This window comes from Giraffa tippelskirchi, chromosome 3, assembly GCF_054371585.1.
Source record: "Giraffa tippelskirchi isolate mGirTip1 chromosome 3, T2T-mGirTip1v1.2.pri, whole genome shotgun sequence".
NCBI lineage: Eukaryota > Metazoa > Chordata > Mammalia > Artiodactyla > Giraffidae > Giraffa > Giraffa tippelskirchi.
This window is the reverse complement of record NC_137277.1, coordinates 404241-429022: the sequence shown is the minus strand read 5'-3', so window position 1 is coordinate 429022 and position 24782 is coordinate 404241. Positions and strand designations below refer to the sequence as shown.

The window sequence follows — 24782 nt, the reverse complement described above, 5'->3', positions numbered from 1 at the left end:
AAAGAGACACAGATGTCAAGAACAGACTTTTGGACTCTGTGGGAGAAGGTGAGGGTGGGATGATTTGAGAGAAGAGCATTGAAACTTGTATGTTATCATATGTGAAACAGATCAGCAGTCCAGGTTCAATGCATGAGACAGGGCGCTCAGGGCTGGTGCACTGGGATGACCCTGAGGGATGGGATGGGGAGGGAGGTGGAGGGGGGTTCAGGATGGGGAACACATGTACACCCATGGCTGATTCATGTCAATGTATGACAAAAATCACTACAATATTGTAAACTAATTTGCTCCCAATTAAAATAAATAAATTATAAAAAATAAATAAAAACAAAAAATGTTGTTAGAACCACTGAGCATACATATATGCAAAAACAAAATGATCATAAAGAAAATTTTCAATTCTTACCTCATACCATATATAAAAATTAACTCAAAGTAGAGCCTAATATAAGAGCTGAAACTATTAAACTTCTAAAAAAAACACAGAAGGCAAAAAAATTTCAGACATAATGCCAAAAACATGACACATAGAAGAAAAAAAAAATGAATAAACTGGACTTCATCAAAAATGGAAACTTCTACTCTTTGAAAGACACTGTTAAGAAAATTAAAAGGCAAGAGACAACCTAGAAGAAAATATTTTCAAAATGTACATCTAATTAAAGATTTTTATCCAGAATGTATAAAGAACTCTTATAACTTAGTAAGACAAGCCAATAAAAAAGTGGACAAAAGATATGAATAGACACTGCATCAAAGATGTATACATAACAAATAAACCCAATGAAAAGATACTCATCATTGGTCATCAGGAACATGCAAAACAATACAGTAATTGGATACTATCAGATACCCATGAGCAAGGGTGAAACTTAAACAGCTGATGGCACCAAGAACTAATAAGAACTAAGGAGCAACTAGAAGTCTCACACATAGTAGAAATTAAAAATGGTTTTGATCACTTTGGAAAATAGTATGGCAGTTTCTTACAAAGTTAACAAAAGTGCCAACATAACAGTTCAATCCTGGGTATTTACCCAAGAGAAATGAAAATATGTTCAACACATGTTCATAGCAGCTTTACTCATGACAGCAAAAAATCAGAAATAATTAAGGAGAGATAAAAACAATTAATGGATAGATAAAGACAGCGTAGTTCATCCGTACGAGGGACTGCTAATCAACAGCAAACAGGAACAGACAACTGGTACAGACAACACAAACTCATCTGAAGTTTAAGTTAAGCTGAGTGAACGAGCCCAGACACTCGGACTCAATTCCCTTGGCAGATAAAGACAAAAGTGCGGGGACAGAAGTCAGAGGAGCGCTCGCCCAGGGCTGGGGCTCGAGGAGGAGACTGACTGCAGAGGAATAAGAGGGTGTCTCCAGGGTAACGTAAAAACTCTGACTCTCGATACTGGTGGAGGTGAGCATCTCTACATATACGTCAAAACACATCAAACTACATTTTAAAAGGCTGAATTTCACCATGTATAAATTATACCTCAATAAACTAGACTTAAAAAAATATAGAGGGTAATTTTTCCTTATTTATAAATTCTAGTAGATAAGAGACTAGGATTTGCATAAGAAATAACTACTTTAAATCAATTAGTGCCAGAGTAACATTCATGTTTAGTATGCTACGAAAATATTTGGTATTAACAAAAATGTTTAATGGGAGAGGGCTTGCTGTCTCAGTTTTCAATGATTATCATTTAAAATAATCTAAATACTAACATTTTTTCAGGAAATACATAATATCAACCATAAGTGACAGGCTGCATGCAAATTATGTATATCTGTGCACATATCTGTGTCTTCTGGAGAGAGGACCCAGGGTTTTTACATCGGATTCCTTCTCAAAGAGATCTTCTATGAACGAGGTAACAATCATCGGGCTAGAGGAACTTTACATGGTGATACCACTTGGCGTGTCATCAACTTATGAGCATGAGAACAACAAAGCTGCTCACCGTTTCGACTTTGCTCATGTTGATCCTTCTCCTGATGCTGGTTCTGTGGCTGCCCTATGCTGACAGGAGGGTGGTGCCCAAGGCCGTAAGGAATAGGAGACCCACGTCCATGTGTCTGTAGGAGGTTCATGTTGTAGGCCATTGCTGCCTGGTGTGTAATGATTCGAGGATCAACCGCAAACCTGCCCTGGTATCCTGTCCATGGCACCTAGGTTATTATAAGAAATAAAATAATTGCTTTAAGGACATTTTGGCAGTCAAACTGCTATAGTGCTATTAACTAGGAAAGAGCAAACACACAGAGATGAATACCAAAGTGAATAACTACAAAACAAATGCTGATAGTAACAATTGGTAGAATGATGGTTATATCTTAACTGGTTCTTTGAATCCTTAGTGTGGAAGGGAAAATTGATCATTTCCTGTACACACTAGGTTAGGAAGAAATCAAGGACTTAAAATAGGTATTAACAATTATTTTATGAGGGATCAAATCATTTTATAGACTTGAACCATTTTCCTTCAATATGAATGTACGTATGTAACAGATTACCATGAAAATTGCCTTTTAAAGTCATAACTGTATAGATATATGGTTTAATAAACTTGAATAAAAGAACAGGGAAAAAATTTAAGAAAGAATTCAGTCTAAAGAGTTTCAACTCAAAAAAATATTTATTACTACGCTTTTATATGAATAACCAAATCATTTAAGGTTCATTTACTGTCAGCAAAATTCAAACAGGTCACTAATTTAACTAATGCTTCTGATTAATTAAACCACAGAAACAGAAAATTTCTTTAGGTGTGTCTAAATATATAATTGCTGCATATTAACGTAAAAGGAATAAATACAATGACATCTGAGCTACCATCTCTATTATTTTAATATAACTGTTAAATGAAGACTCTTAGAAATCTTATATAATACAAGCCTCTGTGACCTAGTGAAATGAAATCTAGATCCTAAGCGACTTACTGTTTAAAGCAGATGATGTATAATGTTGCCAGGCTGTCTGGGAAGAAATAACTCAGCTAAAATTGAAAGTCTATGGGGAGTCGACATAAATGAAATACTTCTTACTGACAGTTATCCTCACTGGCTGCCATGATTGTGAACTATCATGACCAATATGGCTGAAAAATGTCAGCAGCTACGCAGTTTTGCATTTTGGGCATGCGGACAGGGGTGTCCAAGATCCTTGACAATGATCACCTCTATCTGAAATTATAGTACTTGTCTTAAATGAAAGAAATATTTTCTAGGCTAAAAATTCCTGAATTTGGAAATATTTGTATAACAGTAAATTTTTCACTTACCAAAATATTCAAAAATCTTAAAGAAAATAAAAATGAGTTTTACCTAAGATGGAAGCCCTCTAAAAATCTAGGCAGTCGTAGAAATGATTTAATAATGTTTTTAAGTACAGGCAGGATTTCACAAGGAGGGCGTGGAATTCCTCAGATGTGTTTAGATCCAAGGGAGCTAGACTACTCTACGCCTTTCTGTCTCCTTCTTAGGAAGCGTTAGTAAATTATATAGGAATGAAAAAAGCAAAAGATAAAATAAAAACATCACTTTACAAAACAAGAGTCCAATTTACTAGCTCTGTTAACTTTTAGCCCAATTTTTCCCAGTAAAAATATTTAAAACAATACAAAGGCTTCTCAATCAAAACATCCAATCTACAGATTTCTTGACAGCCACTGACAATCCAGTAACAAACTGTAAGCAACAATTCACATTTTTTGAGTCATAAGAGCTGCTTTTAAAGAAGGTTACAGGCATTGAAAAGCTGAAAATAAAGACTGGAAGAACACTATTCGGGTAGTAATTTAGTGAAGCCTATTTTATCTCATTCGACAGGGAGTATCTTAAACAGCTACTTACAGGTAAAGGCACGGACATAACGACATTCCCTCCATAGACAGCAGGTACATAAAGAATACTCGTCCCAGTGTGAGGATCGATTCTTTGAACAGGGCTTGGAGATTTCCCCAAATTTGGGTGAGGTCCAAGAGGAGGTGGAGGAGTATATGCTCTGATAGGGTTGCCAATAAGCACAGAGGGATTGGGCTGAACTGAAAAACGAATAGAAAAAGGACGTAATAGCTCTACATATTCACATAGACAAAAATAATCAACATCATCCCACAGCAAAATACATTTCCCAGGTTTGCCATAAGGTATCTTATAATCAAAGAGTTATCAGTGTGGAAGAGTAAAGCATATTAAAAAAATATAATCATTTTACCACATTCACTGAAATGATTTGACTTGAGAGGTACAATGTATTCCTTTTATAAACTTCCCCACAAGGGAAGCCCAAGAATACTGGAGTGGGTAGCCTATCCCTTCTCCAGAGGATCTTCCAGACCCAGGAATCCAACCAGGGTCTCCCGCATTGCAGGTGGATTCTTTACCAACTGATCTATCAGGGAAGCCCTTTTATAAACTAGCATAATTTTAAATGTCTTGCAAGGAGCTGGAGATGTGTCTTTCAAGAGAGACAACCATACATATAACACATAAACATGCATATACAGTAAACATTCTTCTAAGAGTAGAAAACATACACAATTCTTCAGAATAAAGTTCTGACCTGCAACTGTTACATAGTCACATACAAAATGGTTAAGCAATTATTATTTTAAAAGCATAATTCTGCAATATTTTTTTAAACTTTTTGTTTTTTCTTTTACAATTCTGCAACATTTTGAATCAAATAAACTTTATGTTAAAATGTATAAACAAACATTTGTAAGATATCAATGATATATCAATGTTATATCCAAAACCTTATGCTGCACAGGAGGCTTAAATGTTCATCCTCACAACTTCTATATTATGTACCTTGGTGCCCATAAAATCGCCCCTTGACAGAAATGACATATCAAAGCGTTCACAAGAACAGTTGTGTTAAATAAAAGTTAGCCGAGTTCCAAAGTGTCTGTGTGTGTGTGTGTGCCCCTCTCCCCATGAAATGTGGGAAATGCCTTACATCACAAAAACAACTTTTCATAGGACTAATTCTTCCACTTACCAATTCCATCATTCTGGAAATGATCATTCTGGGTATGATGGAGACTTTTCCCCTTTACAGAAAAACACAAATGTATAATAATTTAAACATACCTAATATGAAAGAACAATAACCATTTTCCTAGTCCCATGCAAAAGAAATGTATATAACAATTAAAATTTAAAGATTATGAGTCTGTAATTAATAACCATTAGATGCCTCTGAGCCGAGTTTCTGTTTTAAACACCAGGTCATGGTGCTAGGCCTCAAGTTTCCTCAACTTCAAATTAAGGATACTTACGATTCTTTTTAAATGAATTTTTATGCTAAAAGAAATATGCACCAATATGACTGATACCTAAATTCTATTCCTTTGCAGCTTCTCTATCAATTCTCTATGAGTTAGATGATGATGTAAAAGCTCTTTTCAAGGGAAACGTATCGGTCTTCAACTCTTGAGGATAAGAACCTTTAAAATAATGACATGGACGTAAACATGCTTTGGGTGTACGATATTCTGAGTATGATTCATGGTGCTGTAAAATTTACTGAGTGAACAGGAAAATACAAGGTGTCATAATCTGCTTAAGATAATGTACAAATTTTCTAGAATGCAATGTGGCAGTGCATGTCAAAAGCAGCAGAAATGTACATACAGTTTAACACGGTAATCACACTTGTAGGAATCTAAATGTCCATCAGTAGAAAATTTATTAAAATAAGCAATGGCAGATTCATACAGTGGCATTAAAAATGATGACTCTGGGGCAGAAATAACATTTGAAGAAACAATGGCTGCGCATGTCTAGACTTTAGAGCACTGTTTTCTCTTTTCAGGGGCTGAATCCAACACACCAAGCCACTGTATAGCACAAGTAAGCACACTATACAACTCACCCTTCAGCCATATGAATTTTTTATTTTGTATATTACACCTGAAAACTCAAGCACGGGCAACGTCTACAGCAAGAAGAAAAGTTCATTCCTGACCAGAGCAAAGGTCAGTGATGCCTCATTTATCTCCCTATCAGTTAGCACTTTAAATACCCAGATCAGCAGCTGGTTAGAGATAGGTATGCAAGGGCAGCTAAGCTCTAACTCTTAAAAAGTTAAAAAAAAACCAACAAAAAACAGTCCAGGAAGAATCATAGTTGGTTCATTAACCAGAGAAGGTTCACAGTGACTGTCATTAGCTATAAAAAAAAATTGAGCTTCTGAGAAAGAGAGAAGTGAAAAGAAAAGCAGGCAGAAGAAAGGAGAGAAAGTGAGAAGGAGCTCCCGGTGGGCGGCAGGGACAGCAGCGCCGTGAGGAGGTGAGAAGCACAGGCAGTTACAGGTGAGAACAGGAGCAGCCGCGCGGACGCTCGGCGGGGACAGGGAAGCCAGCGGCACCGAGATAAGCTCGGTCCCAGAGGTTAACAAACTGTTCAGATTTCTTAGCCGGTAAACTCGTCAACCAGGGGCAACTGTGTAGCACGTGGAGAAAACACCGCAGTGCAGTCAGTGTGGGCGGCAGAACATGTCCCCCCCATCCCTGGTTCCATGTTACGGGGCAAAGGGGACTCTGCAGATCTAACTAAAGACAATACAGGAAGATTATCCTGGATTATCTGGGTAGATCCAATCTAATCAAATGAGCCCTAAAACCAGAGACATCTCTCCAGCTGGAGGCAGAGATGCGGTAGAAAAGGCAGTAAGGGATGTGGCAGAAGGGGAAGTCAGAGATTCCAAGAGACAGAAGGCTGCAGGCACTGCTGACGGCTCTGAGACGCAGGGCCACGGGGGGAGCTGGAGAGAAGTCAGCAGAGGCTAAAAATGGCTCCCAGGTGACAGCCAGCAAGGAGACAGGGACCCCAGCCCTTACAGCCACAAAGACTGGATTCTGCCAACAGCCTGCATGACCTTAGATTAGAGCCCAGCTGACCAACACCCTGATCCTGGCCTCATGAGACACAGAGCCAAGAAACCAACCAAAACAGCCTGGGCATCCGACACAAAGAAACGTGAGCTAGTAAATGTGTGTTGTTTCAAGTCGCTTAGTGTGTGCTAACTTGTTACAGCAGCAACAGGAAACCTGTAGAGAGAGTGACCACAGTCTAGAGCAGACAACGCACATCAGCACGACGGGCGCTACGCTGATCGCCTGGGAGGAGGAGAAACCTGGACAGACAACACCCACGTCTCAGGGCTGTGATGGCTCTGCTGATGGAGACGATGCGTGTGAAGCGTGAAAGGACCTGAATATCTGGGACTTTATGTGTTTACGTCCTTAATGATTCCCTGAACCTACACCATCTCTTGGCCCAATGAATATTGCTGAATAAATGGGGGAAAAAAGCAACCTGGGGACTCTCACATTAAAAGACAGTATACCATCTGCAAGCGCAACCAGCACTGGTATGGTTCATTGCGGTCCAATGCAATTCAGTGCAGGAAAACTCGTCCAGCGTATTAAGACTTAGTGTGCAATGGCAGGGCAGTAAGTGTGCATGGCCTATGCAAAATACACACTGTTTGGTACCACATGAACAAAACAATAATGCAGCAGTAAGCTGGGACTAACTGTAAAAGTCATTCCATGATGATAATTCCAAACTTTTGCAAATAAATCTCAGAAAGTAGGCATACCTTTGGTAGAAAGCTCATAAGTAAATGCAGTTCGTATCATCTACTTTTTGAGGATTTTTTTTTTAACTCAACTGTTTATTCCGTCAATTAATTATTTTTCATTTACTCATTCTTTCGTCACTTTCCATTTATTCATTCAACAAATGTCTGTGAGGGCCCACGACATGCTCACCCTGGCGAGGCAGAGGCTGATCTAAGACTGAGGCACAACACAAGTAGCTGGAGACAGTGAGGAATGACCCAGAGACGACAACCCAGAAAAAAAGGCTGCAGTCTTCTCGAGAGATCCATTTCTGAATAACGTCTGCCCTCTGAATGCCTTCCAGAGAGGCACAAACGAACCCTTTCCATTGTAGCAGCTTCTCAACACCGCTCCAGCACGTAGCCTAGGAGCAAGCAGTCTGCAGACAGGCAAATCGTGTCCTCCATGTGCACTCGTAGGCACCCGTGAAGCAGATGCTTTCCAATAAATACATGATGCCTGGAGACAGTGAGGCAATGAAAGCTTAGCTAGGACTACCTGCTGCTCCTCACGTCCATAATATTTTGCACCTTCACTAAACCACAGGACCGACATCTCAGTGAGGAGAAAAAAGTTACTTGATTTATAAACAGCTGGGGGCATGCTTTGCTGCCAAAGATGGTCCTGAGGAAGCAGGTCCCAGAGTATGTTCAAACATCACCCAGCCCTGGATGACTTTATCTACATTAAATCTTGCTGTGATGTTAAGTCTTAGCCCAATATTAACAACACTAAGCTTTAACATTTCTTACACACAGAACTGTATTAAAAGTTAAACATTCAGGAACCTTGGGGGAAAATGACATGACAGGAGAGGACAGTTTCAGAAAAGTCTAGAGGAGAACTTTGTATAATTTCAATATATAATGGCTGCATACAGAAGTATTAGCATACAAAGGAAATCAAGAACTTGTTACCAAAAGCTGCTACAAAAGAGTAAGAGGAGTGTGAGGTTACTGCCACAGAGACTACAGAAAGGGTGTCTTTCATGACAAGGCAATGCTGAAAGACACTGAATGCGCTTCAGAGATCAATTAATGGGGGAAAATATGTCTGTGAACAATGATATCTATGTTATCAATGGCACACACAATATCTGTGAAACAGAATATTTAAGTGATGTTAAAAATGATCAAGGTAAGAAACAGAGTTCAGAATTCCTGAAAGATGAAAATAATTAGTTTGATAGTATAGTTTCCTGAGAGTAGGTGAATTAAAGGTGCAGGTACAGACTGACCTATGCATGGAGGTCAACAGACAGGGCCTCCGTGTTTCGAAAGGCAGGGAGAAGAGGGTAAGTTGCTATGCAGATAGGGTGTTTCATCCGATTGCAGTTAAATCAGGTCACTCTTATTAGACAACATATAATTTCTCTGTAAAATGTGTGCGAAATCACCTTCAGGAGAAAGTGGAGTTGAAGAATAATTCATTTATCTTTGGAGGTGAGCAGGGATAATGTGGTGATGAAAGTTATGCGCTTTATAGGTTAATGAAATGCTCTTGGCATAGCCACTGCTCAGAGGAGTTCATTTATAAAGATTATGTGTGGTTAGAATCACTGCTTTTACTTTGGACTCATGACTCTGATCTCAGTAAATGATGCAGGGCACAGATGCTAAAGGGGTTCAGAAGAAGGAAAAGTGTTTGAATGGGTTTACCTTTTCACCTGTAAATTTTATCCCAGAGATTTTGGCAAGATTTACATTGTACGCTGTTAGACAAAACATATGGTGATATTATTGGAAAAAAAAATTATCTGGTGGAGAGCAGAACGATTCATAGATTTAAGATGACTAAAGAGTAGTTTGCGTTACACAGCATGGAAGAGTATGTTGAGCAGAGTAATGTAATAAAAATAGTAGTGAAAACAGTCTGAGAAAAGGGCTGTGGAAACTTAATAGAGACACATTTAACTCAGTTACAAATCAGTGAAAGTCTCATAGAAATGATTTATGAGATGAGTCTAGAAAGATACAGGAATTTATCACATATGGAAGGGAGAAATATTAACATGGAAGCATCATTTAGAGAAGCAAGCATTAGAGTATTTTCAAGAATTTCAGTATGGCTAGGGTTATTTGTGTTCCCTGATGGTTCTGTCAAGCTTTCCGCTAAGACATGCAGCTGATCAGCGGCTCTATTTTCGATGCCCTGACAGTCATTTTTATTTTCACCTTCTCCAAATCCCACCCCAACCCCCCCCCAAAAGATAACTGGGCAAAGATCAACATTTAGCTGAGACAATAAGTGAGGAAAATGTGGTTATCATGCTTTTCTTGCAGCTTGGGTCACTTCTAATGTCATTCCAAAGAAAAAATAAGTCAGTTACTGTTACAGAACAGTTAATTAGTTAACTGGACTTTCTCCTGGTTGTTCACAATGACCAACTCAAAATAAGAATAAAATATGCATAATCTTTTGCATCACTTTTCGTAATTCTCATTTTAACTATTATCTGATTGTGAGTGATGAGAAGGTAAAAAATTCAATCTATATTAGCACTGAAGTTAATGATGTTTGAAAATTGATATTAATTACTCAAGTGAATAGTACTAACAATAAGCTAATATTCTCATATTTAGTATCCAATGAAAAGATTAATGACTATGGCTGAAATCATTCTTTCTCTGTTAAGCTTAATGTTTTTATGTCAATTTTTATTACTTTGTTTATTATTCTTAAGTGTTTTAAACAACAATGTGCTTATGGGTATTTTCTGCAGCATATTTTTGTGATGTTTTGAATAAATGATTTTGAAAAACAAACAAAAAATGTTAAACATTAAGGAAACTTGGGGGGAAATGATGTGGCTTAACGCCATGTTTTCAGAAATAGCATTTTTACTGCAATGAAGTAAATTCCCCTTCATCAAAAGACTCTAGCATATGAAATAAATTATCCAAAATTTGTTTCAAAATTCTCCAATGTGTATATGCGGTAGTGGTAGAGTGAGAGAAGTGGGCTGTAGGTGAAACAAAATTAAACACAAATTGATAGTTAAATGAAGCCAAATGATAGGGAATTCCTTATACTATTCTATTTATGTATATATTTGAAATTTTCTACAAGAGAAAGCTAGATTTAAAAAAATGATTGCAGTACAAATTCAATCCTCAAAACAATTTAACAGAAATAAAATAAAGTACTGGGCAGCGAAGGGAGAGATGATGACAACACTAACCTTTGGCTCCCTAACCTTAGTTATTTACAGTCACTATTATTACATATGAACAAATAATAACTTCAAATAGCCAGGAATATAAACAATTTAGTGAACCACTGTGTTAGTGACAGTAAAATAACAGATGATATCCATTGGCTCAATGAAGAAAATGTCCTACAAAGTTAAAAAGAAAAAACTCAGAAAACAGCTACTGTGGCCTTTAATTACACAATCTTCCTGTTGAAAGAACAAAGCCACATGGCCACTTGCCTGGAAGCATCACAGTCTCTATTTACTTATCAGATCCTTACTGAGCACCCACTCCGTGCGGAGAGGGGCAAGGCGCCAGGGGCCATGAAGAGTACACAGACTAGGATTTTTGGCTTCAGGGAACTTTTAGCTGCAGACAAGCAAGTGGATTCAATACATATTTTCTTTACCTCTAAGGGGAAGTACACATCTAGTATCATGGCTTAAATATAGCTACATCTAGCATACATTGATTAATGCTAACACTGGTCAATTAAAAGAGTTTATTGTAGTTATGGTATTTTAAGAATGTGCAAAAGGTATAATGTCTTTGCAACATTTTAAATAAAAAACAATAAAATGTAAGAGTTTCCAACTGGGTTCCCACTCTTCACACACTTGAAGCTACTTGCTGCCCCCTGAGAGCTCGCTCTCTCTCACGCCTCTTGCTTTTTGTCTGAGCTCCTTACCGGGCATCACTCACTCATCTTCTAAGCACCTATGATAAGCCAGATGCTGTTCTGGGCACAGAGGCTGGAGCAGGAACTAATACAGGCAAAAACTTCTGCCCCAAGGGAGCTTCTACTCGAAGTTTCTGGCACATCTCCTCACTCTCACCCTCACTCCTTTCACTCGGCGCTCTCCTAAGGAAACTACCCTAAACTCCCACAATCGTGGAATGCACTTCCTCTGACCATCATCCCTCCAACATCTACCACAACAACACTGGAACTAATTTGCTTCTCTAGCACACACTGTAATGGCTGTCACATAGAAGAAACTCAGCTATTCGACAAATAAGTTGATTATTAGTTTGTTCATAGTTTAAACTTTAGAAATCTAGAGGATTCAGCCAGGCAAAATGCTTAATCTCCTAGCAATCCCAAACCACTGAAGCATTACTGCACATCAGGTCCATTTCTATTAAACTCAGACAACAGTATATTAACACAGGAAAATCAGTTCTCATCTCAGTTTAATACCTACTCAGCTAAAAGGTTCAAGATATTAAACCAATAATTACTTCTTACACCTTATGTTTTACGTTTTTAAAATGAAGCCCAAAACTGGCATACTCTCTCAATTCATGTCAGTAAGTTTAATATCATGTTGATGACTATAAATACACCCAAAAAACCAGAATAAATACTAAACAGGCCACTCTCATAGCTTTCTTTTCTAGATGGTAAGTGCAAGCATTTCTTTTTTCTCTCAGGCTATCTAGCAAATAAACAGCCGTTTCTGCCCAAAATAACTATAGTTCAAAAGTAGAAATGGCTGTGATTCCCCCATATCCAATCCCAATGCCTGGACTACTTCTTACAACAAATACTTAACAACAAACAATTCAAGTTATCTTCAGGAATTTGGCCAATTTTCTCACTGTGTCAAATACCACTTGAAACTAGCTGGTCATCAACAAGAGATGAGAACTATTTTCTTTATACAAATATTGTTATAATAATATTATTCTTTGTAAAAAAAAATATGCTGTAAGAGCATGGTTTTAATACGTGTGTGACTGTCTTTTAAGCTGCTTTGTTTTTTTTTTTTTTTACTAAATTTATTTATTTTAGTTGGGGGCTAATTACTTTACAATATTGTAATAGTTTTTGCCATACATTGACATGAATCAGCCATGAGTTTACATGTGTTCCCCTTCCTGGACCCCCCACCCACCTCCCTCCCCATCCCATCCCTCTGGGTCATCCCATTGCCCCGGCCCTGAGCCCTTGTCTCATGCATCGAACATGGAATGGTGTTCTGTTTCACATATGATAATATACATGTTTCAATGCTATTCTCCCAGAACGTCCCACCCTCACCTTCTCCCTCAGAGTCCATAAGACTGTTCTATGCATCTGTGTCTCTTATTCTGTCTCGCATATAGGGTTATCGTTACCATCTTTCAAATTCCATATATATGCATTAGTATACTGTATTGGCGTTTTTCTTTCTGGCTTACTTCACTCTGTATAATGGGCTCCAGTTTCATCCATCTCAGTAGAACCGATTCAAATGTATTTTTTTTAATGGCTGAGTAATATATTCCATTGTGTATATGTACCACAGCTTCCTTATCCATTCGTCTGCTGATGGACATCTAGGTTGCTTCCACGTCCTGGCTATTGTAAACAGTTAAGCTGCTTTGTTTTATTCACATCTTGCTAAAGTGTGTCTATCAGTAGAGAGGACTGGGAGATTATATTAAACAAAGGACAGAGTCAGGTCCTTGAAAATGTTTTGAGGATGATAATGCCATCAAGTAGCATGGCTGACCAACACACCGTATTTTCACTTACACGTCCACACTGGACAAGCTCCCTGCAGAAACTGCTGGTTGTCAACCCCAATATCTAAAGTAACTTGAGGCCCAATACAGCTCTGAGATCAGATCCCAATGTGTTCTCCCCCTTTAACCTCTTCAAGTGTACTGACGGGCTGTACCTTGGGGGGTGATTGCTGCAGTCTGCTGGTGTTTCCTGTGTGCTGGACTCTTAGAGCCCGGGGTATAAATTCAGGTGCCAGTGGATTCAACACATATGTCTTCTTTAGTTCTAAAGCCTCCAGCTGAGCTTTGATCTGTTCAAAAGTGATTCCATGCAGGCTATTATTTTCATGACACAGGGCAATAAACCGCTCCCAAAATTTCCTACAGAAAAGATTTAGAAGATCAGTTTACAATTAAAGTGGACAAGATCACAGAAACGACTGTAAGCAACTGAAGATAATTTAGGATGCCCTCTCCCACTCCAACCCCAAACCCTTAGGTCCAATATTCATCTATGATTCAGGTATTATCTTCCCACCAGATCACAGGACTTTGGAAGTGTGGTTCTGAAGCTCAGTCACATCTAGAAGTGTGGGACACACAAAGTCTCACTTCATCCTGGTTGGCCACACGGTCAGTGCTCGACTATTACAAAAAGGTTTGTTATCCACACAATAAGCAAGGATTTCAGAACTGGTAAGAAATAACTAGTTACTACCATACTTTTCTTTTAATTAACTGATGCCTGTCACAGAACAGCTTATAACATTAATTGACTAAGTTAAAAGAGTTAGATTATGAAAAATACAGGAAGTTGGAATGCTAATTTTAATGATTATCTCCTAATCAAATTAAAAAATACTAAGAGAAAAATACATTCAAAATTGTTCCAGTTGTACACTGTTGTTCCTAAAGTTTTGAAAACTTATCTCCAAATAGTAAAAATATTACATATATATTACAAAAGACAACATATAAAAAGTTTAAAATTTTAAATGATTATTATAAATATGCATCAGTTCAGTTCGGTTCAGTTGCTCAGTTGGGTCCGACTCTTTGCAACCCCATGGACTGCAGCATGCCAGGCCTCCCTGTCCATCACTAACTCCTGGAATTTACCCAAACTCATGCCCATTGAGTCAGTGATGCCATCCAAGGCAAGGTAACTCAGCAAGAAGTGTATGGGTTTTGAAGTCAATGTGACATCTGTTTGAATGAGTCTCTTAATAGCTATGTGGCCCTGGGCAGAAATTGAAGCTCTACTTCAGGCTGCCCATTTAAAATGCAAATAAAATACCCACATTGCAGGGTTACTGCGATGACTGAAGAGGCTGAGTGTGCAAAGCACTTGACCCAGCACCTGGCACTGAGAAAGCTGTCAATAAACAGCAGTTACTATATTAATACTTGCTGGTTTGGTGAGTAGGAGAAGGGAAAGTTCCCCATATTCATTTAGAGTCAACAGGAAAATAGTTTAAAAAGACTTTACAACAAAAAAAGATTATATAACTGGCTGCCTTCTAAACCAATACACTATACACACTAATTATTCCTAAAAACTTGATCAATATTTGGAAGTATCATATTAGTTTTGTATAAATATCGCATGAGGGATGAGTCAGACAGCCTGACTACCTCAAACCACAAAGAATCCACACCCTCATTACTGCAGCACCCAAGAACCATGTTACGTCCTCCAGGGTCACTTGTATTTTGAGATTAATTTAATTCCTAATGAAACTGGAAAGAGTGAAGCATAAATATCCATATGCCTCAACTATCAGCACTTGGGTTATACAGTTCGTTAAACTGTTCAAGTAACACAGACAATCAGCATTCCCATTCAGCTACAGGGCATGTCATTTTCTCTCCCTACACAGTGTACCGACTTCCTTGAAAATATTTTACCGAGCTTATAAATTAATGTGAGGTCCCTGACACACTCCAACTGAGTAGTAAGAAATAAACAACCAGGAGATCTGGCTTCAAGTTAAAAATTAGCCTGACAGCATGGCCTCAGGAAGAATTCCTCTCCTCTCTGCTCAGAGAAGGGGTGAACAATGCTAATCCCACATAGTTCACAGTATAGTATGACTATGGGAGGGGTAACGAACGGTTTTAAAAAAATATGCCTGTTGGTAAATGTCTGGGGTTATTTATAAAGAACATCCAAAGGTAATGTCACTCAAGACCACTGTTATATCTATTTATTCCCGCAAAAGTTTTCAGTTGATTTTTAATGTATGTCAATTGGTTTTATTTATGTTTTAATCTATTAAATTCGAATCCAATTGTATGTGTTCTCTCATTTATCAAATGATAAATATAAACAAAAATGGTAAACTATCACAGCAATATTCTAACCAAATGTATTTTCAATGAACAGTAAAGTAACCAAAGTAAACTTCTCAGAGGGAAGCCAAATTAATACACTTAATTTTACTCAGTTGTATCTTGTAATTAACATATTCCCTTCCCTACTTTTTGTCATTAGTGGCTAAAAAATTAATGGAAATTATTTTTTAAATACTAAATTTATTTTACAACAGAATTGTTTACCTATATAAAACAAACTGTGGACCATTCAAATTTTATTTCCTTAAAAATAAAAGGTTATTGTTCATAATGTAACCATAAATTAAACTCTACCTGACTCTATTGTTAATGGCTTTCCCCTATAAAGTATATCAACTTCTTTTGGAGTCTAATATACACAGCTTACTCGTAAATTAAGGTCCCAAACTGTCTCCCTTCCCAAAGAATACTTTTTTCCTGCTGAGACAGGAAAACAGATAATAAACTGCTGCTGTATCTGTCCTCCAAAAGAAGACTTGGTCTAAAAGGGCCACTTGCTAACAGCTTCGTCTACTCCAACATATCAGGAAGTAACTACCCAAAATGTATCTGAGGTCATTCTACTTTTCTGAACTCACTTTGACAGGTACTAGAATACTTTAAAAATTTTAAGTAATCTCTAGTACATTTTGTTCTTTTTCATTAAGAATCGTCTAAATTTCTGTTCAATTTTTTTTTGCTAACACAGTCTTTCAACACTGCATAGGCCAAGTCTCACATTACTGGCTTCATACGGTTAAAATTCCTATTAACTAGTATAAAACATAAGTGTACAAAGAGAAACTGTTTATCAGTTAAGCTCAGTCGCTCAGGCATGTCCAACTCTTTGCGACCCCATGGACTGCAGCATGCCAGGCCTCCCTATCCATCACCAACTCCCGGAGTCCACCCAAACTCATGTCCATTGAGTCGGTGATGCCATCCAGCCATCTCATCCTCTGTTGTCCCCTTCTCCTCCCACCTTCAATCTTTCCCAGCATCAGGGTCTTTTCCAGTGAGTCAACTCTTCGCATCAGGTGGCCAAAGTATTGGAGTTTCAGCTTCAACATCAGTCCATCCAAAGAACATTCAGGACTGATTTCCTTTAGGATGGACTAGTTGGAACTCCCTGCAGTCCAAGGGACTCAAGAGTCTTCTCTAGCACCACAGTTTAAAAGCATCAATTCTTCGGTGCTCAGCTTTCTTTATAGTCCAACTCTCACATCCATACATGACTACTGGAAAAACCACAGCTTTGACTAGACAGACCTTTGTTGGCAAAGGAATGTCTCTGCTTTTTAATATGCTGTCTAGGTTGGTCATAACTTTTCTTCCAAGGAGCAAGCGTCTTTCAATTTCACGGCTGCAGTCACCATCTGCAGTGATTTTGGAGCCCCCAGAAATAAAGTCTGTCACTGTTTCCACTGTTTTCCCATCTATTTGCCATGAAGTGATGGAACCGGATGCCATGATCTTAGTTTTCTGAATGTTGAGCTTTAAGTCAGCTTTTTGACTCTCCTCTGTCACTTTCATCAAGAGGCTCTTGAGTTCTTCTTCACTTTCTGCCATAAGGGTGGAGTCATCTGCATATCTCAGGTTATTGATATTTCTCCCAGCACTCTTGATTCCAGCTTGTGCTTCATCCAGCCCAGCGTTTCTCATGATGTACTCTGCATATAAGTTAAATAAGCAGGGTGACAATATACAGCCTTGACGTAATCCTTTTCCTATTTAGAATCAGTCTGTTGTTCTACGTCCAGTTCTAACTGCTGCTTCCTGACCTTCAAACAGATTTCTCAAGAGGCAGGTCAGGTGGTCTGGTATTTCCATCTCTTTCAGAATTTTCCACAGTTTATTGTGATCCACACAGTCAAAGGCTTTGGCATAGTCAATAAAGCAGAAATAAATGTTTTTCTGGAACTCTCTTGATTTTTCAATGATCCAGCAGATATTGGCAATTTGATCTCTGGTTCCTCTGCCTTTTCTAAAACCAGCCTAAACATCTGGAAGTTCATGGTTCACGTATTGTTGAAGCCTGGCTTGGGGAATTTTGAGCATTACTTTGCTAGCGTGTGAGATGAGTACAATTGTGCGGTAGTTTGAGCATTCTTTGGCATTGCCTTTCTTTGGGATTGGAACGAAAACTGACCTTTTCCAGTCCTGTGGCCACTGCTGAGTTTTCCAGATTTGCTGGCATATTGAGTGCAGCACTTTCACAGCATCATCTTTGAGGATTTGAAATAGCTCAACTGGAATTCCATAAACTCCACGAGCTTTGTTCGTACTGATGCTTCCTAAGGCCCACTTGACTTCGCATTCCAGGATGTCTGGCTCTAGGTGAGTGATCACACTATTGTGATTATCCGGGTCATGAAGATATTTTTTGTATAGTTCTTCTGTGTATTCTTGCCACCTCTTCTTAATATCTTCTGCTTCTGTTAGGTCCATACCATGTCTGTCCTTTATTGAGCCCATCTTTGTATATATGCTGATATTTTAACATTCCTTATGACTACAATCTAAGGAATGTTATCAGTTTTCCTAAAGTGAAGTAACAACCCTTCTTAACCACCTAATTTTAAGGTTCTCTGAATTAACTAGACAGAAAGAATTATTTGGGCTGTGAAGCCTTGAGAAAAAATGAGAAGGAAATTCATCAAAAACAAGCTAGAGCAATACTGAAAGAGAACAAAGAGAAGTAAGTGTATGTAATTCAGTTTCCATCAAAGATAACGCATGTCCACAAAGCCACCTTCAGGACCCCACTGGGCGCCCACTTGTTCCGCAGCACTTTCACCCCAGACGCCTGCAGAGCACACACCCCAACCTCCAAGGTCAGCGTCTCCAAGGGCCGACTCTAACTACACAGAACAATCACAAGCTGGTCCACCTACCCTCATCACTTTTAATCCCCCTTCACATTCTATTTCTCTTCCACTGAACTTACCACATAAAATATTACTAAGTGTTTTTATTTTCTTTATTGTCGGTCTTCCTCTCCTCCCCAATAAAATGTTAAGCCCCCAAAAGGCAGAGATTTTTGTCTGTTTTGTTCACTGATGCATCCTCAGTGGCTAGAAGAGTGCTTAGAACATAGTAGGCACTCAGGAAATATCTAATGAGTGACGATGAACAATGAATACACAAGTGTATATATACAATGAACACACTCAAAGCAATATATTTTTGTGTTCCCACTGGATATCAGGTTAAGACTAAACTTTAATTAGCAAAGAGGTCATGTAAATAAACATGTACACAGGGATACAGATCACTACATTTCTCCATTCAATGTCGCCAACACTAACACATAATTACCTGCATCTTCCAATGGAGCACAGAGCAATGGGATCGCCCACCACGGCAACCAGGGATTGTGCTCTTGTGATGGCAGTGTTGAGAAGCTTGTAGTTGGACAAAAAACCATAATCCAAGTCCTCTGTGGAATCTTCTAGCAGCTGCTCTTTCTTTTTAATTGGTGTCTGTTTATGTTTACAAGTATGCCTTGTACGTACTGTGCTAAGAAACAAAACTCTGAATTGCTTTCCTACAACAAAATAAAAGAGGATTGTTATTCTGAACCAGTGATATAATAAGAGAATTTCATTTTTAAAATGTTACTGCTAAATAACAGGTGTCATTAAGGATGTGGAGAAACTGGAACTGTTGTTCACTGTAGGTAGAAATGTAAAATGGTATGTAAAGAGGTATGGCAGTATGGCAGTTCCTGAAAAATTAAACATATAATTAACATACGATGCAGAAATTCCACTTCTGGAAATAATTTCCAAAATAACTGAAAGAACTGACACCAGGAGGAAGCCTTGAGAGCCCAGTTTATACCCTTTCCCCCAGATTCTTTCTTACATTAACATATCTATTCTGTGACAAGCCTCCACATATTTGAGTACAGTTTTAGTGTCAATTCTTAGTCCTTTCTTCTCCAGGCCAAACAATCGTAGTTCTTTCAAGCATTTCTGACTCCACATGCAGTTTCTAGACCACTAACTATGCTAGGTCTTCCCTGGATGCTTCCTGGTTTACTAGCAGTATTCTTCCTAAAATGCACACCCAAATTCTGTGTGATCTGAATGCATGGTACAGTGGAGCTATTCCCCCCGTCCCCACCATAATTTAGAAATCTTTATTGAATATTCCCATGGAACCTAACATTGTACTTGGCTTCTCTGGCACTAACATTATAGTGCTGCTTTACTTACTTAAACACACAAATTTCATAGCAACTAATCACATGAAAATTTTTAAGAGCTGCTTTACTCACTTAGGAAAATTTAGATAAAGAACAAACTATGCCTTTAATAAGCTATGCCTATTCCTTGCTTGACAGGTGCAAGTTTTTAAAAATCTTTATGATCAGATAAAATCTTTAGTTCTTGGATACATTATAACGACAGTAAGTATCGGATGCCACTGTGACCGTAACTATAGCACAGATATTCACACAGTTATAGTCATGGAAGAAGTCAACTTGTTCATACTTCTTTTATTCGGATACAAAAAATTAATAAGCATGTAAATGAGCTCAACATTTAATTGCAATGTTGGCATTAAAGAACTTGATATGAAATGAATATACAAATACTTGTCCAGAAATCTTGAAATCTAAATATCAGAAGTGCACATACTTTGAAATTTAAGCATCTGAATAACCAATTCATTTCAATTCATAGTTACCTTGAACATTGAGCACCCTTTCTACGTTAACATCAGATAATCTCTTTTTTCGAAGTTCGGCACGTATCCTGAACACCTGGTCTGCATATGGAGTCACCACACCAATACTGCCGTCATCCAACTTGCCCCACGCTACTGGCCACTTCCTTCTCAGCTCTTCCACACGCTCCACCACTTCAAATACCTTTAAATAAGCACACACATAGACATATTAAAGGTATCAGAAAAAACTTACGGTAACTGAAACAGATATAACAAATGATCCCGTATCAGCAAATGTCAGTTTAAAACAACCTGACAATAGGAGTACTTTGCTGATATGAACGCAGGGAGAATAAAAAATTTTTATTTACATTTCGAGCAGTAAATTTCTACAACGGTGCACCCAGTGAAAACACAGAAATCAGAGAAAATGTAACTGGCAGTTGGCCCCCACCCTTTGCCTCACCTCCATTCCTACATGAGGACAGATTTGGGTTCCCACCTGGAGAGAAGGGCACGAAACGGGCAACCCCACTGGGGACAGGGAAGCACGTCCCCACATCACCAGCATCTCTCAGTCCATCTCTGCGGGTCAAGCCAATGAAACAACCAGACTCCCCGAGTCAGGGCCTCCCATCAGGTCTCGGCAGTACAAGGGCTAAAACCACCTCCATCCCCACTGACAACAGAGCAGCCAAGAGCTGGGGGCGCCCAACCACAGATGGGGTGGGCACACACCTGGACTGGAGGGACTGACGTTCAGCAGTCACTGCCTTCCGGCAGCTCAACTTCACCCAGGCCACTTCAGGACCCTCGCAACCAAGTCATACCACATTTCACCCATTTGAATTCTTCGGACCCCACTTACTGAATCATAACATGGTTTTTAGTGTAGTTCAATCTACTTTAACTCAATGAATTGATCAGTTTCAATGCTTGGCACAATAGGTGATAAAATGATTAATAAAACAGGTTCTTTGTCTGCTAAAAGGTTACTGTGTATTTAGAAAATAGTGTCCTAATTTAAAATGGATATATAAGGCAAGCTCAATAGAGGGTAAGGCAAGAGTCTAAGGGCAGAGAGAGGAAGGAGACAATTTTTAATATATTTTAAGTACATTATTTATTCATTATTTGTCAGTGATATCTATCCAAATTTATAACAGTAACTATACAAAAAATTTGGTAGTTTTATTCCTTTTAAGAACTTGCGGATTATTGGCCAGGATGCAGCTCCCACTTGCAGATATAAATTCAAATGAATGACAGAGAGATAGACCCCAGTCGTCCTATTGTTATAATGCAATAGCAGCAAGTGACACAAAGACTGTCTGAGGACCCCGGCGAGCCCGCTGGATTGGGAAGCGTCCTCTCACCATGAGCGTGGGGAGGCGGGTCTGAGTCCCCACCGCAAGGAACAAGGGCCAGCTGCCCTGCCCGCCGCATTAGGTCTGCTGGGTGCAGGGTGGGGCCATAGCTCTGCTGCCCGCCTCCGCACACTGCCCCCACCACTAAGCAACACAACCATTTCCCCACTTCGTCTCTCCCCTGCCCTTTACATCGTAAGCAGCAGAAAACTGTAGTCAAAATGCAAAGACTTGGAATGCTCTGAGGAGTTCGGGGAGCCTCTCTCCTAGACAGACTCTACCAAGCTCATCAAGGTTAACAGATAATCATCGAAAGTCTCTGGAGGTTAATCAAAGAGTTTACAAGAAACTGACAAGTACCGTTTCAACAAGGCCTACAGGCAGTCAGAGAGCAGAGCGGAAGGCTGGGCACCCAGGCCCGGGGCCGCACTCACTCCCCACAGCAGTCCCAAGGACCACGTCAGCAGCCGAGGGGCTGCCCCATCCGCTCGTGCTCCCTGGGGTGAAAGAGCTACTTTGGGTGGTTTTGGCAGCAGCTGAACATCAGAGATCCCCTTTTCCCAGCAGCACGCGGCAGAAGGCCTGTGAGCAATCAGCAGCACTTGAGCAGCACCTCCTTCTTCTCCCCTTCCCGAACCCTGGTCTGCAGCGAGGACCTGAGTGGACGGTGGGCAAAGCTGGTGGCCTTCTCTGCTCAGACAGGATGTGTCACAGGAGAGCTGATCGGGTGAGCCCAGCAGCCAGGCGGCAGCTGCCACCTTCCACAGCTTCCGAGGACAGAAGACCCACTCTGTAGATTCAGCAGCCAATGGACAACAGCAGACCTCGTCCCCCAGCTCTGGGCTGCAGAGGGTCCACTCTCCGGGGTACAGCAGCTTCTGGACGGTAGCACAGATTCTACACACTTGACATCCAGAGCTCCTTCTGCAGGACAGTGCAGTGAGACGGCTGCTGAAGAGCAAGTCCACACCCTCCTACTGCAACTGCACCCTGAGTTCTGCCCAGGAGATCAGAGCAAACTTCACAAGGCGGCACTCCTCTGTCCCTGCCAAGGGCCCAACTTCAGCTGGACTGCACTATGGAGTTTTTGATGCCTCGGGGAGATGGAAAACGAAATAATGGACATGAAAGATCACCAGAGGGCCCCAACAACAGATCTGAGCTGGTAGAAAAACAAACTAGCAAACAAAAATATTCAGATAGAGATCATGTGATTTGAAGACAGAGCAGGGATGGAAAAAAAGACAAAGCCTCAGAGAAACACGGAACAGCATCAAGCTCACCAACATACTGGGAGACCCAGGAGAGATAGAAAAGAGCAGAAAAAAATTCAAAGGAATAATGGCTAAAATTTTTCCAAATTTGATGAAAAACTATAATCAACACATCAAGTTCAGTGAACTTCAAGTAAGATAAATGCAAAGAGATCCACAGCCAGACATACCATCGTCAACATGGTGGAAGTCACAGACAAAAACAAGTCCTTGAAAACAGCAACAAAAAAACCAACTCATCATCTACAAAGAACACGAACAAGATTAACAGAGGACTTCTCATCAGAAACAATGATGGCAATAAAGCAGTAGGAAAGCGTATTTCAGTGTGCTGGAAGAACTCAAACTATAATCTAATATCCAGCAAAACTACTTTCCAAAAATGAAGGCAAAATAAAGACATTCCCAGAAAAACAAAAACTGAAAGATTTCCTTACTAGCAGACATGTCCTAAAAGAAACACTAAAATTCTTCAGGCTGAAAGCAAGTGACTCTAGACAGTAATTTGAACCAACACAAACAAAGCATACTGCTAAACGTAATTACGTGGTTAATTACAAAAGATGGTAAAACAGTGTATTTATTCTCCTTTCTCATCTTAACTGACTTTCCAGCCAGCATTTTCCAACCTGAGTGCAAAAGTAATAAAGGAAACCCTTAGAGTTATCTGTCAACATTTCAAACATAAAGAAAACTTTACCTTTTCCTAAAATTAATTGGCACAGACTAATTAAAATGCCAAGTTGCTTTGCTTCTGGCTAGGAGTTTACCAAATGGGTACTGTCAATTTTCTTGTACTGACTTCTAACTCCAGGCCTCTGATCAATTTTAAAAGGGACAGATGAATTATTATTACATAATAAAAGCCATTTCTTTGTAAATAAAATGAGTAAAGCATGGGACTCAAGGGAGGAGAGGGAGATAGAGATCACGGATCAAGAATCATTCTCCTAATGACCAACCACGCACCCCGCCTCCCCTGGGCTTCCTGAAGTCCAGAACTCCACCCCCATGTGACAGCCGGAAACAAACCTCGGGCTCTCTGGTCTGAGACCCTGCAGATGTCAAAGTTTCTGGCTGCTGCCTGATCTGACCCCTCATACTATCCACATTTTCTCTAAACTTAAAAAGTCAGAAACTGTAAGAGAACCACGCAAGTCGTACATAACTGGTTAGCAATGTCGTCATCCGTGTGACCTCTTGGAGCACAGGACTCTTGTCAAGTCTTACTCGTTTAAAGTGATACCTGATTCAAGTGTGCACTATAAAATGTGATCATAGTCCTTTTTAGATGGCTAACAATAATAACCTATATGAAAACGCCGACTTTTAAATTAAGCTCTGTGCTTCGGCATAAGACAGAATGTAAACCCAAATTTCTGTTTCCCACGGTAGGTTTATCTTAACAATTCAACGTTACACAAAAAAGAATAAACCTTCATACCATTTTTATGTAAATCAAGTCAACACATGATAAAATATCAACCCAAATTTTAAACAAATGTTTAATAAGACCAGACTTTCTGACTGCAAAAATGTTGACAATTTGCAAGAAGAACTACGGTACCTCTGCATTATTATAAAAGGCTGTGCTATTTTTCTCCTGTACATCTTCCCCTCGTGCTGTGAAGAAAGTTAGTGGGTAGAACTCCTTGTGTGCTGGCTGCTTTCCACTGGCCATCAGCTTGCCCTCATAGAAGAGCTCAGAGGTGTAACTGCAGATAAAGACCAAAATAAATAAATAAGTAAAAAGTAACTGAGCTCCAAAATTAATTTTACCCATAAGAAACAAAA

General features: G+C 39.3%; 1 protein-coding gene and 1 long non-coding RNA gene across 25 annotated transcripts in view; one reads left to right on the top strand and one right to left on the bottom strand.

Moving 5' to 3' along the window:
• HELZ (helicase with zinc finger) overlaps positions 1–24782 on the bottom strand; it is a 148350-nt gene that overhangs the window by 37477 nt on the left and 86091 nt on the right. For all 24 annotated transcript variants that reach the window (XM_081580733.1, XM_081580741.1, XM_081580743.1 and 21 more), the window contains 7 exons: positions 24556–24703; positions 20366–20549; positions 18989–19217; positions 13513–13717; positions 5024–5075; positions 3871–4061; positions 1980–2187 (listed from right to left, as the gene is read on the bottom strand). In XM_081580733.1, coding sequence (XP_081436859.1) covers positions 1980–2187; positions 3871–4061; positions 5024–5075; positions 13513–13717; positions 18989–19217; positions 20366–20549; positions 24556–24703 — 1217 coding nt within the window. The remainder of the gene's footprint in view (positions 1–1979; positions 2188–3870; positions 4062–5023; positions 5076–13512; positions 13718–18988; positions 19218–20365; positions 20550–24555; positions 24704–24782) is intronic.
• Positions 1754–10424, top strand: LOC145542262 (uncharacterized). The gene is made up of 3 exons (XR_014079729.1): positions 1754–1889; positions 5840–6002; positions 7063–10424. It is a non-coding gene; the product is annotated as an uncharacterized LOC145542262 (long non-coding RNA).